The sequence below is a fragment of the Centroberyx affinis genome, unplaced genomic scaffold (assembly GCF_046629955.1).
Source record: "Centroberyx affinis isolate AG114_WGS23_722 - 3 ecotype Tasmania unplaced genomic scaffold, CSIRO-AGI_Caff_v1 ptg000596l_1, whole genome shotgun sequence".
Classification (NCBI taxonomy): domain Eukaryota; kingdom Metazoa; phylum Chordata; class Actinopteri; order Beryciformes; family Berycidae; genus Centroberyx; species Centroberyx affinis.
The window spans coordinates 15,855-36,993 of NW_027279234.1; the positions used below are offsets into that span (position 1 = coordinate 15,855).

The 21,139-nt window shown below is 43.6% G+C and overlaps 2 protein-coding genes across 2 annotated transcripts in view; both read left to right on the forward strand.

Annotated features, from left to right (window-relative positions):
* Positions 1-21,139, forward strand: part of prr5l (proline rich 5 like) — a 44,345-nt gene that overhangs the window by 586 nt on the left and 22,620 nt on the right. The window contains exon 2 of the mRNA XM_071518545.1: positions 20,510-20,640. Coding sequence (XP_071374646.1) covers positions 20,519-20,640 — 122 coding nt within the window. The 5' untranslated portion in view covers positions 20,510-20,518. The remainder of the gene's footprint in view (positions 1-20,509; positions 20,641-21,139) is intronic.
* Positions 9,725-10,477, forward strand: LOC139643404 (uncharacterized; the record flags this gene model as incomplete). The annotated part of the gene is made up of 1 exon (XM_071518544.1): positions 9,725-10,477. A coding segment is annotated over one exon (753 nt), but the record flags the coding sequence as incomplete, so codon positions are not given.

Genomic DNA, 21,139 nt, shown 5'->3' on the forward strand with positions numbered 1-21,139 from the left:
TCTGTAGATAGACCTTCAGGTGGTTCAGTGTTTGTAGATAGACCTATAGCTGGTTCAGTGTCTGTAGATAGACCTACAGCTGGTTCAGTGTCTGTAGATAGACCTACAGCTGGTTCAATCTCTGTAGATAAACCTATAGCTGGTTCAGTGTCTGTAGATAGACCTTCAGGTGGTTCAGTGTCTGTAGATAGACCTATAGCTGGTTCAGTGTCTGTAGATAGATCTACAGGCTTTTTTATTGCAAAGGCAAAGAAATTGAACTATATATTAACTCTTAACTGTTTAAATTATGTTTAGAAATGAATACAAATTTACATAATTAATAAAACCTAAGTCAAGTACAATAATTTAACAGTAAATAACAGTTACAATACTAATATTAAGCAGCAATATAAATACCAAGTGCAAAGTTCTAGACTTCTACTCTTCCTGTTCTTCAGCAGAAATAAAACCATTAATACGACTGTCCCGACATCATCATCATTTGCTATTTTTTTTATGAACTAAACCTAGGCCTATTTGTCCTTAATTACTTTTCATATACTTTTCACATGTTACATGTTAAACAGAATTTGATGGATTAGAATGAACTGTTTCCCATTCGCTCCTCCAGGATCTTTGGACCGATTGGTTTAATCGCTTTATATTTCACATTTTATTAATTTAACAAATGTCTTGTAACATTACAAAGCTAACCGGCTCACGCTGTGAGCCGGTTCTGATCAGTTGATCAGCTGATCAGAACGCGGGTTGCCTGCCTTGCCACCTGGTTTAACGTGTTTATTGACACAATTGGTCAGAGAGGGTGTAACATGCCTTTATAATGCGATTAAAATCACAGTACTGCACATATCTGACTGAGATTATGGACTGTGAGCAGAATGGCATTAACATAATCAGTGTGGTGTTTACATGCTCCACCTTACTGGCATTACTGCCTTGTTTATAATTGGATTATTGTTGTGCATGTAAACGTAGCCAGTCTCTCTCTCCACCTACACCTTTAACTCACAGCTCAATGCAACAAGTTCACCCCCTTTCTCCCATGGTTGTTGAAAGGAATTCTGGGAAACGTGGTATATATATAAATATATATTCCCAAGATGATGTCCTCAAATGTCTTATTTTGTCCATACCCAAAGATATTTAGTTTACTGTCATAGAGGAGTAAAGAAGCCAGAAAATATTCACATTTAAGAAGCTGGAATAAGAGAATTTTGACTTATTTTTCTAAGGGTTTCTAAGGGTTTTCTAACCCTTCCCAACATTTAGAGAAATCCTGCTGACAGACGGCCAGATGGATGCAGGTGAAAACAAACTGAATTCAGCTTCAGGTTTCAGTTCAATAACTTTAATGTCATGAAATGTCAGAAACTGACAAGTCAGTTTACACAGAGCACAGTTTACATTACATTACTTTACATTAACATTACATGACATTACATTATCTACCTAACGGTCTATTATTGTTTTAACTGCAGGGGAAACACAACCAAACAAAAACCAACACAGTTCATGCTTCCACAGCACAGTAAGATGATTCGTTTTTGTTGTGATCAACTTTTTTTTAATTTAAAGGAAAAGTTGGTACACATCATTACAGAAACAAAAACATATATGTTCACAATATGTTTACTTTTCGCCCCAAACCCATGCTGTCTCATCTCTCCAACCCTCCATCATCAGCACAGTGAGATGATTAGTGATCAGGTTTGAAAGCCTTCAGGGTTTGAACCCTAACCCTGCAGGGTAAACCCTAAACCCTAAACCCTAAACCCAAACCCAAACCCAAACCAAGGGAGCCAACTCACGTCTGTTTAACTGCAGAACAGTTAGAAACTTCCTCATGAAGATGAACGAGGCCTAAAAAGCTGCTAACAGCTTTTTGGCCTCGTTCATCTTCATGAGGAAGTTTCACAGTAAACATCGTAGGAAGGAGCTTCAAACGTGGAAGTTTCAACAAATGAAGGAAAGCTTTTCTAAAAATATATTTGATTATTGTTCATATTCTCTCTCTCTCTCTCTCTCTCTCTCGCCCCCAGTCAATAATTGCATTAGACTCTGAGTACTTTCTCATGACAGGAGGCTTCTGTTATAGGATTAACACACACACACACACACTAACAGCACACACACTAACACCCACACTAACACACACTAATACATGCTAATAACACACACTAACACACACACTAACACACACACAAACAACACACACTAACACACACACACACACACTAACACACACTAACACAGGCTAATAACACACACTAACACACACACTAACACACACTAACACAGGCTAATAACACACACTAACACACACACTAACACACACTAACACATGCTAATAACACACACTAACACACACACTAACACACACACTAACACCCACACTAACAACACACACTAACACACACACACACACACACACACTAACACACACTAATACATGCTAATAACACACACTAACACACACACACACACACTAACACACACTAACACAGGCTAATAACACACACTAACACACACACTAACACACACTAACACAGGCTAATAACACACACTAACACACACACTAACACACACTAACACATGCTAATAACACACACTAACACACACACTAACACACACACTAACACCCACACTAACAACACACACTAACACACACACACACACACACACACTAACACACACTAATACATGCTAATAACACACACTAACACACACACACACACACTAACACACACTAACACAGGCTAATAACACACACTAACACACACACTAACACACACTAACACAGGCTAATAACACACACTAACACACACACTAACACACACTAACACATGCTAATAACACACACTAACACACACACTAACACACACACTAACACACACACAAACAACACACACTAACACACACACACACACACACACACACTAACACACACACACAAACAACACACACTAACACACACACACACACACACACACACACACACTAACACATACTAATAACACACACTAACACACACACTAACACACACACTAACACACACACTAACACATGATAATAACACACACTAACACATGCTAATAACACACACTGACACACAAAAAAACACACTAACACATGCTAACAACACACACACACACACTAACGCACACACTAACACACACTAACACATGCTAATAACACACACTAACACACACACTAACACACACACTAACACACACACAAACAACACACACTAACACACACACACACACACACACACACACACTAACACACACACACAAACAACACACACTAACACACACACACACACACACACACACACACACTAACACATGCTAATAACACACACTAACACACACACTAACACACACACTAACACACACACTAACACATGCTAATAACACACACTGACACACAAAAAAACACACTAACACATGCTAACAACACACACACACACACTAACGCACACACTAACACACACTAACACATGCTAACAACACACACACACACACAAACACACACACTAACACACACTAACACATGCTAACAACACACACACACACTAACACACACACTAACACATGCTAACAACACACACACACACACACTAACACACACACTAACACATGCTAACAACACACACACACACACACACTAACACACACACTAACACATGCTAACAACACACACACACTAACACACACAATAACACATGCTAACAACACACACACACTAACACACACACACTAACATATGCTAACAACACACACACACTAACACACACTAACACATGCTAACAACACACACACACTAACACACACACTAGGGTACCTAACCCTAACCCAAGATCAGCTGTTTGAATGATTAGTGGCTCTGACATCTGTAGTTATGAAATGTTTTGATTTAATGTTGGTACATTAAATCTGTAATTCCTCAGTCAGTGGACTCTTATCAGTTTGCTTACTGCTCACACAGGTCTGTTGAAGATTTCACTTGCACTGCATATTGTGCTGGAACATCGACAGACAGATGCAATGTCTATTATAGAGTGTTATTTATTGACTATAGTTCTGCATTCAATACAAATGTACCAAGCAAACTAGTTGTCGAGTTAAGAGCCTCCATTTGTGATTGGATTTTAGACTTCCTAACAGGGAGGGAACAAGTAGTGAGAATAGGCAGCTTCACTTCATCTACGGTGGTCACAAACACAGGTGCACCCCCCAGTAGGGCTGAACAATTAATCAAAATTTTATCGAAATCGCAATATGGCCTACTGCAATTTTCAAATCTCAGGAGGCACAATATTTGTTAAAGGTGAAATGTGTCAAAATAGCATTTTAAAGTAAATATTGTGGTGCTGCAGAGATGTCCTGGCCTACACATCATATTCTACAGACTTAAGAAAACATCTTTGTTTGGTACAGATCCCCGCAAAAATCACACTATAATCATTTTAATACGTTTTTCAATGAAAATGAGAATAATGATGTAAAAATGATCATTCCCTCTAATATCGCAAATCATATCGCAATTGCAATATCAGTCAAAATAATTGCAATTAGATATTTTTTCAAAATCGTTCAGCCCTACACCCCAGGGTGTGCGTACTCAGTCCACTTCTATACTCACTCTTCACCTGTGACTGCACTGCAAAACATGATATGAATTGCATTATCAAATTTGCAGATGATACAACTGTGATAGGAAGAATACAGAATAACAACGAATCCTTCTACAGACAGGAGGTTATGAGACTGATAGAGTGGTGCACTGACAATAACCTTGATTCAAATGTCACCAAGACAAAGGAAATAATTGTTGATTTCAGGACAAATGGGGGAGTGCTGCACTCCTAGTAACATCAACGGTGTGGATGTAGAAATAGTGGATTGCTTCAGATTCTTAGGGTTACAGATATCCAGAGAGCTCAGATGGTCACTTAACTGTGCTGCTGTTGCCAAGAAGGCTCAGCAGCAGCTCTATGTTTTGAGATGTCTTTAGTGAGAGAGAGACAGGAAGGCATGGGAGAGAGAGAGGGGAGGACATGCAGGATTCGAACCCGGGTCACTGCGGGAAAGACTGAAGCCTTATGGTACGCGGTGAGCCACTGGGGGCACCCCTGTTTTGAGATGTCTGAAGAAGTCTGGTGTAACCACCAAGACATTAGTTAATTTTTACAGAGCTACCGTTGAAAGCCTCCTCACAGGATGTGTAACTGTTTGGTATGGAAGTTGCTCTGAGGAGGACCGTAAGCTTATTGACAAGGTTGTAAGAACAGCACAGAAAATTATTGGAACAGATTTGCCATCTCTGAGAGATATTTATGTTGAGAGGTGGCGTGATAGGGCCCAGAAAATAGTCCCTGACCCCAGCCACCCAGGCAGTGGCCTTATCACTCAGGTAGAGGCTACCGCAGGGAGCGCTGCCCAGACAGAAGAGCAAAGCAAGGAGTTCGTACAAATAGACTTTAAACAGTTTTCACCCAGAGGCGGTCTGGTTTTTAAATGAATAGCACTACTGCACTTTACTAACTACAGCAACTATTGCACTTTGCCGACAATGCATGCTGCATATGTTTTATGTTTTATCATGCTTTTATTTTGTTTCTTATGTGTCTCTGTCCTTTTTCTACCATGGTTCTCATGTGTTCTTTTTTTTTTGCTGAATGACGTGAGGCTCGTTATCATGAATTCCAATGCATTTTTATGTAAATGGCAAATAAACTTGAAACTTGAACACACTAACACACACGCTAACACACATTATCACACACTAACACACACGCTAACACACATTATCACACACTAACACACACGCTAACACACATTATCACACACTAACAATACACACTAACACATTATCACACACTAACACACACTAACACATTATCACAGACTAACAACACACACTGAACCACACACTAACACACATTATCACACACTAACAACACACACTAAGACATTATCACACACTAACACACACTAACACATTATCACACACTAACAACGCTAGTGAGGAGCAGAGTGTGTCTGTAGCCTCATTGACATGGAGTGAGGAGAACTCTTTATGAGGGGGCATGGTAGCCGAGACCTCGTCGGAGAGCCGAGCCGGTGTGAGGGACCGGAGGTTCCGTCTGAAGGAGACCATTTGCTGCGGAACGTGAGGATGTTCCGGCAAGGAAACCGTGAATTGAACAAAGAAGTGGTCTGACAGATGTAAGGGAGTGACAGTCAGATTTGCCGTGGAACAGTTTCGAGTCACAATCAGATCAAGTGTATTGCCCGCTTTGTGTGTGGGAGCGGTGGAGACCAGTTTGAGGTCAAATGAGGACAGAAATGAAAGGAATCAGCCGCTCGGGGTTTGTCCAGATGGATATTCATGTCCCCCATGACAATCAGTGGGGTGCCATCTTCAGGAATGGCTGAGAGTAGCATGTCCAGTTCAACAACAAACTTCCCCAGTAGCCCTGGTGGGCGATATATGATAACCACAAATAGTTTGACAGGAGCGGTAACCATGATTGCCTGGTATTCAAAGGATGAGTTATTGCTTAGAGGAGAAAGCTTAGTGAATTTCCAGTCTTTGGAAATAAGGGCCCCTGTGCCACCTCCACGCCCAACGGAACGAGGTGTGTGGGAGAAAGTAGAGTCAGCTGAAAGCGCAGCTGGTGTGGCTGTGTTCTCTGGACAGATCCAGGTTTCGGTCAGGGCTAGTACCTGAATGTCAGATATGTTTGCAAGTGCTTGGATAAATTCTATTTTATTTACAGCGGACTGACAATTCCATAAGCCAAAGGAAAAAGCGGAGGAAGTAGCTGAGGCTTTTCTGAGAGAGTAGTGGTTCTCAGGATTGCGCTGACTTTTATGACTGATGCGTTTTTTTCGGTTGCCGTGGATGACAGGGATATATTGATAGCACATGGTGAGTGCGAAGGGAGGCCAAGAGAGTAAAATAAGAGTAGCTTATCTGTGTCCTTGCTCAGTGGACTCGCACAGGTAGACTCGGAGGTCTTTACCCAATTAGGTCTCGCACAGGTAGACTCGGCGGTCTTTACCCAATTAGGTCTCGCACTGGGTGACTCGGAGGTCTTTACCCAATTAGGTCTCGCACAGGTAGACTCGGAGGTCTTTACCCAATTAGGTCTCGCACAGGTAGACTCGGAGGTCTTTACCCAATTAGGTCTTCACATAAGAAGGGCTGCCATACAAGGGCTGACGCTTCCGCTGACGCTACAGCGCAGCTTACTTGTTTAAATACCAGGAAATACCACAGCTGTGCCCATTCACGGCTCGTTAGCAGGGCTGAACCCGCCCCTTTCAGATTTCAACAACAAGCAACAGATAGAGGGCGTGACCCGCGTCAGCTGACCCACCTATCGAAACTCAGAGAGTGAAACCAGGAAGTGCTCAGCCACAACAAAGCCTGACAACATCCTAAGTCCAAATCTAACCCAGAAACAAAGATTCTAAACTCTTACTGACCGACTGCTGTTTCCTATGTCCTATATCCGAGCTTGTTCGGATCTAGGACATAGATCCGAACAAGCTCAGACATAGGAATCTGAGCCCAGCTTAACACACACCAACACACGCTAACACACATTAACAACACACACACACTAACACGCTCACATACACTAATGCAAACACTAATTGATTAGTACCACAGTCTGTAGTACCAGTCTGTAGTACCAGTCTGTAGTAGCAGTCTGTAGTTCCAGTTGTACCAGTCTGTAGTACCACAGTCTGTGGTATCAGTCTGTAGTACCAGTAGTACCAGTCTGTGGTATCAGTCTGTAGTACCAGTAGTACCAGTCTGTGGTACCAGTCTGTAGTACCAGTCTGTAGTACCACAGTCTGTAGTACCAGTCTGTAGTACCAGTCTGTGGTACCAGTCTGTAGTACCAGTCTGTAGTACCACAGTCTGTAGTAGCAGTCTGTGGTACCAGTCTGTAGTACCAGTCTGTAGTACCAGTCTGTAGTACTACAGTCTGTAGTACCAGTCTGTAGTACCACAGTCTGTGGTATCAGTCTGTAGTACCAGTCTGTAGTACCAGTCTGTAGTACTACAGTCTGTAGTACCAGTCTGTAGTACCACAGTCTGTGGTATCAGTCTGTAGTACCAGTAGTACCAGTAGTACCTAATCCTTACACTACTGTCCTCATTTGACCTCAAACTGGTCTCCACCGCTCCCACACACAAAGCGGGCAATACACTTGATCTGATTTTGACTCGGAACTGTTCCACGGCAAATCTGACTGTCACTCCCCTACATCTGTCAGACCACTTCTTTGTTCAATTCATGGTTTCCTTGCCGGAATATCCTCACGTTCCGCCGCAAATGGTCTCCTTCAGACGGAACCTCCGGTCCCTCACACCGGCTCGGCTCTCCGATGAGGTCACGGCTACCATGCCCCCTCATAATAAGTTCTCCTCACTCCATGTCAATGAGGCTACAGACACACTCTGCTCCTCACTAGCTGTCTCTCTAGACAATCTCTGCCCACTCTCATCTAAACCTGCTCGTAAAACCCCCACTAGCCCATGGCTCACCGGTGTCATCAAAGAGCAACGGGCGGGGCTCAGAGCAGCGGAGAGAAAATGGCGCAAATCCAGTGATCCCACTGACCTCACTGACTATCAAACTCTCTTGTCGGCATTCTCCTCCCATCTAAAAAATGCCAAGACCACTTACTATCAGGAGAAAATCAGCAGCGCCAAGGACGCTCGCAAATTATTTTCAGCTTTTAACTCACTCCTCAAACCTCCACCACCTCCACCCTCAAGTTTGCTCACGGCTGACCTCTTTGCATCCTTCTTTACTGATAAGGTTTCTACCATCAGTAATCAGTTCTCTGAGCCTGACCAACTCAGTCTGCTGCCACCAGCTAACAGGACCTCACTCCTGTCCTTTTCCCATCTCACTGAAGAGCAAGTCTCCAAACTACTACTTGACTCTCGTCCCACTACCTGTCCGTTGGACCCCATACCCTCCAACCTCCTGCAGGCCATCTCTCCCACACTTATCCCTGCAGTCACGCACATCATCAACTCCTCACTCTCAGCGGGTGTGTTCCCCACTGCTTTTAAGCAAGCCCGGGTTACCCCGCTACTAAAGAAACCTACACTCAACCCATCTCAGGTTGATAATTACAGGCCGGTCTCACTACTCACCTTTCTTTCCAAAACACTTGAGCGGGCGGTCTTTAATCAAGTCTCTGAATTCCTTTTTGAGAACAACCTGTATGATCCCAACCAATCTGGCTTCAAACGCGGACACTCTACCGAGACTGCGCTCTTGTCTGTAGTAGAAACACTGCGATCAGCTAGAGCTGCCGGTCAGTCCTCTGTCCTACTGCTACTTGACCTATCGGCCGCCTTTGACACGGTGAACCACCAAATCCTCCTCTCCACACTCGCTGAGCTCGGCTTCTCAGGATCTACCCTCTGCTGGTTTGAGTCCTACCTCTCAGGGAGATCCTTCAGAGTGTCTTGGAGAGGGGAAGTGTCTAAATCCCACTACTTGTCCACAGGGGTACCTCAAGGGTCAGTGGTTGGACCCCTTCTCTTTTCATTATACACCACCTCATTGGGTGCAGTGATCCGCTCACATGGCTTCTCTTATCATTCATATGCTGACGATACCCAGCTCCTCCTGTCGTTCCCGCCAGACGACCCCACAGTCTCGGCGCGGACATCGGCATGCCTCGCCGATATCTCGGCTTGGATGAAGGAACGCCACCTTCAGCTTAACTTGTCAAAGACTGAGCTCCTTGTCATCCCAGCCAGTCCCTCTATACAACAACAAATCAGCATCCAGCTCGAATCAACTGAGCTCATACCCACAAAGTCTGCCAGGAACTTGGGTGTCATGATTGATGACCAGCTAACCTTCAAGGAGCATGTGACTTCTGTTACTCGGTCATGCCGATTTGCTCTATACAATATCAGGAAGATCAGACCCTACCTGTCTGAGCATGCAGCACAACTCCTGGTACAGGCTCTTGTAATATCACGCCTTGACTACTGCAACTCCTTACTGGCAGGGCTCCCGGCCTGTACTTTCAAACCTCTGCAGATGATCCAGAACGCGGCGGCGCGTCTGGTCTTCAACCAGCCCAAAAGAGCACATGTCACTCCGCTATTCATCTCCCTCCACTGGCTCCCAGTTGCTGCCCGCATCAAGTTCAAGTCCTTGATGCTCGCCTACAAAACAATAACCAAAACGGCTCCGACCTACCTGAACTCCCTCATTCAGGTCTACGCTCCCTCCCGCTCACTACGCTCTGCCATGGAGCGGCGCCTGGTGCTGCCACCTCAGCAAGGCCCTAAGTCTCTAGCCAGACTCTTCTCTTCTGTGGTTCCCCGGTGGTGGAACGAGTTGCCAAACTCCATTCGATCCGCAGAATCCCTCTCTATCCTTAAGAAAAGGCTAAAGACCCAGCTCTTTAGCGAATACCTCCTTTCATAAATAATAAAAAAAAAATAAAAAAAATAAAAAAAAACTTTGATGCACTCTACGCATTACCTCATAGCACTACCTTGTAGCACTCCCTCGTAGCACCTATGTCCTGTTGGACCAGAACTTAGCTTGTTGCACTGTCTCGTAGCACCTTTGTCCTGTTGGACCAGAACTTAGTTCTATAGCACTTACTCCCGTTGTTCTCTCCTATCTAGAAACTTGCTTGTGTTGTATGCAAATCTCATGTGTAAGTCGCTTTGGATAAAAGCGTCTGCCAAATGTGAAATTGTAAATTGTAAATTGTAGTACCAGTCTGTGGTACCAGACTGTAGTACCGCAGTTTGTAGTACCAGTAGTACCAGTCTGTAGTACCAGTCTGTAGTACCACCATCTGTGGTATCAGTCTGTAGTACCAGTAGTACCAGTCTGTAGTACCAGTCTGTAACACAGGCTCTAACACATGTGAGTTTCGAGCAAATTGTAGTTTTAAGTTTCACTTTAGTCTCACAGCAGGAGACTCTGTGTCACATGACTTCATGTCTGTCATTTAGACATGAAGTCATGTGACATCAGGAGCATTAGAGATCCATTTAGATGACACTATAACTATGACACTATAACTATAACAATGGAGCAAAAAGAGCAAGAAGAGCAGAAAGCCCGGGCATGCAGTGTTTGTCTGTGTGTGGGGGGGGGGGGGGTTAGTCCAGAGAGGAGTTATAAAGTCTCATGGCGGTGGGCAAGAAGGACCTCCTGTGCCGCTCCGTGGTACACCGAGGCAGAATGAGTCTGTTGCTGAACGTGCTCCTCTGCCTGGTCAGTGTCTCATGAAGTGGATGAGAGGCGTTGTCCATGATGGCCAGCAGTTTGTCCAACATTCTCCTCTCAGCCACCGCACTCACTGGGTCCAGGCCGGTCCCCAGGACAGACCCCGCCTTCCTCAGCACTCACTGGGTCCAGGCCGGCCCCCAGGACAGACCCCGCCTTCCTCAGCAGTCGGTCTATCCTGTTGGTGTCTGCAGCTTTTATGCTGCTGCCCCAGCACACAAACGCAAAGAAAAGGGCACTTGCCACCACCGACTGATAGAACACGTTCAGCATGGTTCACATACATCAAAGGACCTGAGCCTCCTCAGGAAGTGGAGTCGGCTCTGGCCCTTCTTGTATATGGCCTCGGTGTTCCCGCTCCAGTGGAGCTTGCTGTCCAGGTGCACTCCTAGGTACCTGTAGGACTGCACCAGGTCTACATCCTCCCCCCCCGATGGAAACAGGGGTGACTGGTGTCTTAGTCCTCCTGAAATCCACCACCATCTCCTTGGTTTTTTTCAAGTTCAACAGCAATATACTATATCTATGTATTATTGTATGCAGTCACTGGCTGAATCTGATCATTGAAAATGAGGCTGTCCAGTTTGACAGGCATGTGATTTCATCTCCATTTTTTAATCAGCTGAAGCTCTGATGGAGTCAGAGGCCGATACAAGCAAAGCGATAGATAGTTCTAACTTCTGACTACTTCCATCTTCACTGAAAAGACGTTAGGCAAACTAGACTGCTTCTTTTTGGCTGGGACTCAATGAAAGTCTCTCACATTCAGACCAATATTTTGAGCTGAGGGTAATGCTGTTATGAAATTTTCACCAAATAATTCAAAAAGAGAGTTGCCTATCCCAGCTTTAATTAGGCTACTTTGTGCTGCATTGAACTGTATTGAATTCTGCAGCCTGGGTTTGATGTGCTGCTGTCTACCTTTTCATTTGTTGTGCTGTATGGTCAGTTGGCTAAAGTGATCTGTTTTGGCACTGCGTGTGGTTTGGTGCAGTGTAGTTGGGAATTAACACGGATGTAGTTTTTTTCATTTGCTGCCCCCACAGAACTTGAATGGATAGAACAGTCCTTCCACTGTTTGCTGTGGTAATTTGGCTGGTACTCTATAAAATGGTGACAACAGCATTTTTAAGGGTTAGTCCGGGCATTCAGGCCGTAAAGTGTGTCACACCGCTTGAGAACTGTGCAGATCAGTCTGTTAGCAAATTCAATGGAAAGCTAACGTTAGCGACAAGGTTAACATAGCATTGTCAAAGACTGTACTTCTCTCCCTAGCTCTTCTCGTCAAAATCAGAATATTGGCAAACCAGCTGGTAAGCATCATCAACTTAACTTAAGCCTCATATATATAGTATAGCCCCTTAAATGATATAAACTAACATAGCTTAGCCTGCTTTTAGTGGAGAAGAAAAGTTAGCAACTTAACACAGCTAATGGACATCGGCTGAATAACCACTAACTAACTGCACAGATGTCAAACCTTTTGACCGACTTAAAAAGACAGCAGCAGCTGAGCAGCGCCACCTAGTGGAGGCAGAGTGAAACTTTCCACTGCTTTGGTTCTTGGTGTAAAACCTCTCACCTCAGCAACTTGCCGAAAGTCGGTTTGGCAATGGTTCACATAAAAATGGTTGCCGCTCCGACCATCCAGAATGTTGATTTGAATGGAAAAAACGGTTCTATCTATTCATGTTCTGTTACCCCCCGTCACCCCCCACCCCCATCTCCCCCTCCCCCCTGTCATCTAGAGATGCACCGATCGATCGGCCGGTGACCGGAATCGTCCGGTTTTCAGCTGATCGGCCATGACCGGTGACTGGCAGATCAGTCTCATATATCTGATTCTGTGCCGGTCAGATTTAAGACAACGGTAAAAACTCCGCTGTAATAGTCCATACATCTATACTGATCTCCGTTCCAGCGTCCCATCTCCTCTCTCCGCCGCTCTCCTTTCCACCGCGTTCACGGGTCGCATCGATCCTCCCGATCCTGCCGAAAAACCCGGCGGGATGCGTTGGGACCCCCGCCGAAATCTCAGACGGATCACCGGGAACAAACACGGGAAACTCCAGAAGCGTCGGCCGATGCGCCGAAACCACCATACTGTGTGTCTCTCTCTCCGCCGACAGAACAGACGGCTGTCAGGTGGAAATAAACGGCGATATGATGTAATTGTATAGATTTTACTTTTCAAGCTTCAGTTTATCACATGCATGATATCGGTCAGCCTGCTTACTGTGTGGCAGAAACGAGCTACCTCCCGATCTCAGCGGAGTCAAAACAAAGTCATTTTTTTTCACCACAAGATGGCACTATGACTCTTTAAATCTCCATTACATTGGGCTGGGCTCCATTGATAACCTTTTGATGTAAATAAATGACATTAGGTGTGTTGCACCTGTTTTCTTTTGGGAAAGTAAAACATGTTAGATACAGTGGGATATACTGCAATTCATTTTCAGTTGGATTTTATTTGTACAAAAAAGCTCTGTCCAGTAACCTGGAGCACTTTTTTATTTTGAGATTTGTTTGAGTGAGAGTGAATGAAGGTCCTGTAACCTGGTGCAGTTTTGGAGAAAATGTAAGTTATTAATAGTCAATGTTTTATTATGAACATACAATTGAATTTTAATTTTCCATTAAAGAAAAGTTACAAAAATGTTTGTGTGTGCTGTCAACTATAGTTCTTAGAAAGAAAATCGCAATCGGCCAAAATCGGAATCGGCAGGTCAGACTTTTAAAAAATCGGAAATCAGAATCGGCCAAGAAAATTGCAATCGGTGCATCTCTACTGTCATCTAACTGGCCAGGCTGCTCAGATCCACTGAGCTGGCTCGCGGTCCAGGATGCCCAGGTGGCTGATGGGATCTCCACAGCCCAGTGTGCACCCCACAAGCCCTTGCTGTGCTGTCTCGTCAGATCACAGCCAATGGGAAGCCTCGTGCTGAGCGCCAACACAAACAAGCTATTGTTTGTTTCACTGCGTCCTGCCAAAGCGAGAGGAGGTCGATAAATACTGATTTCTCTCTCGCCTGGCAACCCGCAGCGAGGAGGAGGAACGCTTCATGTGCTGTTGCCGTCTCTCTCTCGCTCTGTGTCTCTCTCTCTCTCTCTCGCTCTGTCTCTGTCTCTCTCTCTCTCTCTCGCTCTGTCTCTGTCTTTCTCTCTCTCTCTCGCTCTGTCTCTGTCTCTCTCTCTCTCTCGCTCTGTCTCTGTGTCTCTCTCTCTCTCGCTCTGTCTCTGTGTCTCTGTGTCTCTCTCTCTCTCTCTCGCTCTGTCTGTGTCTCTTTCTCTCTCTCTCTGTCTCTCTCTCTCTCTCTCTGTCTCTCTCTCTCTCTCTGTGTCTCTGTCTCTCTCTTTCTCTCTTTCTCTCTCTTTCTCTTGTATTTATTATGCTGGTTTGTAATTGGTGTAGTTCTCTTCTTTACAACACTGACATCTGAACAGTTGTATTTATTGTCATTGATTCAATGATACATAAGGCACTGTTCACTTTGTGAATGATTTATCATTAATTAGTATTTTTCTCTCTGTCTCTCTCTCTCTCTGTCTCTGTCTCTGACATGATGATGTACAAAGAATAATTCAAACAAGAATCAAACCTGAATACAAAGTGCAGTACAGGCAGAAGCCAGACAGATGGAGATGAAATATAAAAGAAGAGAAGAAGAAGAACAAATACAATCAGGTTCCTTGCACGAAATGTTTCCGTGTTTTAATCCTTTGGTGTTCAGCACTTTGTAACTTTGTTAAAGCTCCATATTCTCCAGAGTTTTATTTTGTGTCTTTCTGTCCATTCAAGCTGTGTGTGTGGTGTCATGAACCAAAAACACACTCGATCCATTTTTCCATGTTCATTTTCCAGCATCTCTCTGAGCCTTACCAAGAACAGGCTGTTTCTGTCTCCGTGTCTTTAAGGCTCATTAATATTAACGACCCTCTGTTCCAATCGGCTAACCGTTTCCAGAGTGAAAGTCCAAACGGCTTGTTTAGAGGCTCGCTTTTCTAATATGGATTGTGTGGATTTAGTTGGCGACCGTGCGTTTTGATACTTTCACCATGTTTAGATAGCACATGGTGGATCCTGTTTTACATGATATGGACCTTTAGGTGCTAAATAAATAAAAATTATTATTATTAGTAGTAGTAGTGGCAGTAGTAGCAGCAGTAGCAGTAGCAGCAGTAGTAGTAGTAGTAGTAGTAGCAGTAGCAGTAGTAGCAGCAGTAGTAGCAGTAGCAGCAGTAGTAGTAGTAGTAGTAGTAGCAGTAGCAGTAGTAGCAGCAGTAGTAGCAGTAGCAGCAGTAGTAGTAGTAGTAGTAGTAGCAGTAGCAGTAGTAGCAGCAGTAGTAGCAGTAGCAGCAGTAGCAGTAGTAGTAGCAGGCTCAGCACCCAGATGAGTGTAGGAGGGTGAGACTGAATCAGATGCTTTTTACTGTCTCTGTCTGTGTGTGTGTGTGTGTGTCTGTGTGTGTGTGGGTTCAGACCATGCCAGAAACAGATTGTGTGTGGGAATAAGACCATGTGTGTGCAGTCGACCACATGTAGCGTTCACAACATTTAGTGGTATTACATACATTTACAGAAATATGGCAACATTACAGAAATATGGCAAAATTACAGAAATATGGCAATATTACAGAAATATGGCAACATGTACAGAAATATGGCAACATTACAGAAATATGGCAACATGTACAGAAATATGGCAACATTACAGAAATATGGCAACATGTACAGAAATATGGCAACACGTACAGAAATATTGCATTATTTAGAGTGTGACACCTGTCACCTTGTAAAGAAATCTGTAACAGAAGACCATATCTCACTACTAACATTAATATAAGAATTAATATAAGAAATCTGAAGAATCACTTTGGACTCTGGGAACTGTGATTGGCATTTGTCATTATTCTTGACATTTTATCGACTAATTGGTAATTGAATATTCAAAAAAATAATGAATACATTATAATAATGTAATGAAAATAATGTAAAAATGTAAAATAATGAAAATAATCGTTAGTTGCCCTAATCTGTAACAGAAGACCATAACTCACTAACCCTAACTTCGTTGTCTCATTTCGCATTCATGTCTCACTTTAACATGAATATCTAACTGCTTTAACATTAATATCTCACTTTAACATTATCTCACTGCTTTAACATTAATATCTCACTTTAACATTAACATCTCACTGCTTTAACCCCAGTACATTGAGAGCAGACTCCGGCCTGTCTGTGGTTCCAGGAAACGCAGGCAGAGTGAGATGTCTCATCGCGGCTCAGCAGTTTGTGCAGTAAACAGGAAGCTGTGGTTGGGAGGAAGTTGATGTTTCTAAAAGAGTGAGAAGCTGCAGGAGGTAACCTGCACCTCCTGTCAGGGGCGGGCGGGCTGGCTGGCTGTATGTCTACCTGCCTGTCTGTCTGTCTGCCTGTCTGTCTGCCTGTCTGCCTGTCTGCCTGTCTGTCTGCCTGCCTGTCTGTCTGTCTGCCTGTCTGTCTGCCTGTCTGCCTGTCTGCCTGTCTGTCTGCCTGTCTGTCTGCCTGTCTGCCTGTCTGTCTGCCTGCCTGTCTGTCTGTCTGCCTGTCTGCCTGTCTGTCTGCCTGTCTGCCTGTCTGTCTGCCTGTCTGTCTGCCTGTCTACCTGTCTGTCTATCTACCTCCCACTGAAACAGCCTTGTGATTCTCTGTCTGTCTTCTCGGCTCAGCTTCTCCATGTTTATTTGCTGATTAAAGTGATTGTGATTCTGCTCAGATGTTTCCATCTTTGTTTTTCTGGTGACACTGAACTGGTCATGAGACACCATAAGCATTTTATAAAGACATTATACAGTTTTTACACAGCTGTGTTGAATATTTATTGACCAGTGAACACATACTGAGGCGCTGTTTCACATCCAATATCACTCTGCAGTCAACAAGTCCAACAAGTCCAGTCTATTTAGCTGATTTCTAATCAGTTGAAGTGTCTCCACCTTGTGGCAGAAAGTCGTTACTGCAGACAAACACTCAGCTAACAAGATTTTTATAAGATTACTTTCATTTATTCAGAGGCTGAACAGAAATCTGTCTTGATTTGTCTGCGCTTCTATGGTTACAGTTCTGCTACAGTGTAGCATGGATGCTAGCTGTAGTTGTTTCTATGGTTACAGTTCTGCTACAGTGTAGCGTGGATGCTAGCTACAGACGTTTCTATGGTTACAGTTCTGCTACAGTGTAGCATGGATGCTAGCTGTAGTTGTTTCTATGGTTACAGTTCTGCTACAGTGTAGCATGGATGCTAGCTACAGACGTTTCTATGGTTACAGTTCTGCTACAGTGTAGCATGGATGCTAGCTACAGACGTTTCTATGGTTACAGTTCTGCTACAGTGTAGCCCATATGCAGGCAGAAGTTTGTAAATTACTTTAGCTTGTAAGAAAAACATTTTAAATCAGTATTTACTGTCAGATGATTGTCTTTAGTAAGTCGCTGTGTAATAAGCAGCATAATTCACATGACTGGCTTGTTGTACATAATCCATTACATCCTACATGATCATTCTAATCAGAATATAATATATTGTGATAATATATTGTACTTTATTTTATTTATTTATCTAAACTGTATTTATCCAGGTTAGCCTCACTGAGATTAAGAATCTCTTGTTGAAGAGGCACCTGGCCAAGAAAAGCAGCACAAAGTTACAGACGCTACACCAAACATTTAATTTCATTACATTACAGCATTATACATACATTATACATTATCAAACATTCAATATTTCATTATGAAAGCAATTTAAAGTATGGGAAAAAACAATACATTTTCACTTTCCTCCCTACCTTTAGCCATTGCTTTAGAATCATTCAGTGAGACCAGCTGCTGTAGTTTCAGCTCCTTCTGGAACTGAAACGGCTTTTTTTTACCAAACTCTGTATGAGTCTTTTTTACATTCAGTAAAAGTACATAAATACAATGGGAGTTGTTTCAGTATAGCTTTATAAATAAAAATATACCAGTGACTCAGCCTATGTAATGCCAGGGACGGCCGACCCACTTTCCGATAGAGAATACATGATGAGTTAAAGATTTACAGTTTGTAACGAACCTCAAGGCCCCACGATACACAGTGTCCAGCAGATGCAACGAAGCCACAGGTGCATACATGTAGAAAATGTCTCCATAATCTACTGCAGGTAGAAAAGTAGCTGAGACTTTTTCTCACCTTAAAAGAAAAACAGGATTTATTTCTAAAATAAAAAGCCTGCTTGAGTCTAAGTCTTTTCACCTGCATTGTAGTAATGCGAGGTAAAGACTGGGGCTCTTTCTTTGACCTGGTAAATACCATCAGCTTGGTCTTGTCAACATTCAGAATGAGCTTCAGCTGACACAGCTGCACTTGTACAGGATTAAAAACAGATTGAAGTTCCTCAAAAGTATTTTTTAATGAATCTGCACAAGAATAAACGACTGTGTCACCTGCATATATATGAAAACTAGCATTTTCTATACCTTTGCCAATATTATATATAGAAATTGTGAAAAGAAGAGGTCCAAGGACTGAGCCCTGTGGCACCCCCTTGTGGATAGTTAAAATATCAGATCAAACCATCAAACTGGACACATTGTGTTCTATCTGACAGGTAATTTCTGAACCAACCGACTGCCTTCTCAGATAAACCTATATTGACTTTGTCTTTGTATCATGATGTCATGATCAACTGTGTCAAAGGCCTTTGACAGATCAATAAAGAGGGAGACACAATGCTGCTTATCATCCAAAGCACTAATAACATATTAATAACTTTAATTGCTGCTGTTGTGGTGCCATGTTGTTTTCTAAAGCCTGACTGGTACTGAACTAATATATTATTATCTTTTAAAAAAAACCCTTGATCTGATCACACACCAGTGTGAATAGACCTGCAGATATTCATATTTGAGAGATTTCCTCCTTTTAACAGAGGAAGAACAAAAGCTGACTTCCACGCTCTGGGCATAACATTTGATTCAAGGCTAAGATTAAGTCAATTTAGGGAATCAAAATTAGCAGACAATTTCAAAAGATAAGTGTCCAAACCATCAGGACCAGGTGCTTTTTTTGAGTCTATACCTTTAAGTGCTTTACTACGACTATCCTACAGTCTGATAACTGATACCAGATTCCCAGTATCTTATTATTAATGTAGTTTTCTCATTAGAAAGGGAATAGTGTATTTATGTCTATAATGTCCTGATAACGCATTTCATTACATTGCATGTCATTTAGCAGACGCTTTTGTCCAAAGCGACTTACAATAGCACATTTTGTCAACAGTAGTGAAACCAACTGTACATCACAGTCTTCATCAGCTAAGACTTTTAATAGGAATAAGTAGCATTCGTTGATTTTTTTTTTTTTAAAGAAGGGGAAAAAGAGGGTTAGTTCAAGAGAGGTCCAGGTGGAACCTGAAGAGATGTGTCTTTAGTCTCCGCCGAAAGATGGGCAGTGATTCCGCCGTTCTGACAGAAGGGGGCGGAGCTTGTTCCACCATTGTGACGCCAGGGAGGAGAAGAGTCGACCAGGATGAGCGACTTCTGAGCCACGTAGAGATGGAGGGGCGAGGCGACCTGTGAGGGGGGAGGAGCTGAGGGAGGGAGGCGGAGTCTGAACCTGACCAGAGACTGCAGATAGGGAGGCAGTCTGATGTTCTGTTCTGTAGGAGAGGACCAGGGACTTGAAAGCCAGTGAAGCAACCGGAAGAGGGGGGAGACATAAGAGAATGTTGGTTGGTTGAACACCAGATGGGCTGCAGCGTTCTGATTGGCTGTAAAGGTCTGATGGCAGAGGGTCACCCGGCCAGAAGAGGCTGCAGGAGTCCAGGAGGGAGAGGACCAGAACCTGGACCAGAACCTGGACCAGGAGCTGAGCCGCTTCCCTCGTAAGGAACGGGTGAATTTTGCGGATGTTACAGAGGGAGAACCTACAGGAGCGGGTCGTCGCTGCAATATAGGCAGAGCAGGACAGCTGCTGGTCCAGGATCAGCCCGAGGTTCTTGGCGGTCTGAGAGGGAAACTCAGTGGTGTTGTCATGGTGATGGAGGTCTGTGAGAGGACGATCTGTCCCTGGGAGAAAGAGCAGCTCCGTCTTGTCAAGATTGAGCTTGAGGTGGTGCATTGAGGTGGAGCTTGATGTGGTGCATTTCAGCCAATGTATTTCCTTTCCCCAGCAGCCAGGGTGCATGATGGGATCTTTCCGGCGTCCCAGGCCTCGGTTCATGAGTTCTCCGGTTCTCTCAGACCTCACGCGGTTCCACGCCAGCTCGCCGGCCCTGCAGATCTCCAACGCCAGCGTCTGGAACAGGTTGGCTGTGATATTGACCAAAAATACTCCTAAAATAATATTTCTTTTTCCTTACATTGTGATGAATTGTGACTCATGCAAACAGCTTTTTCACCACAGTTGTTTTTTAAGTGATGACAGAATGGCGGTGACGCAGAATGAGATAGAAACGCTTAATTTCCTGTCAGATCTCATCAGTCTGTGATGTTCAATACATTCCAGAGTTATTTTGTGATGAAGTGTTGTAATTACATTTTTTGTGAACCCACTTTCCCTCGACCTGCCTTGACTACTTGATTTCCTACATTTCCCAGAATGCCTTCTGGCATAAGCTTCAGCTGTGGGTTACAGGTGTAGGTGGAGAGAGTGATGGTGAAAGCAGAGGGAGAGTTTTGCACCACCAATAGCTGTTTTTAGCTGTGTTTTAGGGGGTTTTTCCTTTAAATTTGGTTCGTTTGAATTAAATGATTTTATTATTTTCAGGGATTCACCTTGTTTAGGAAGCTGTCTGGATCGCCTT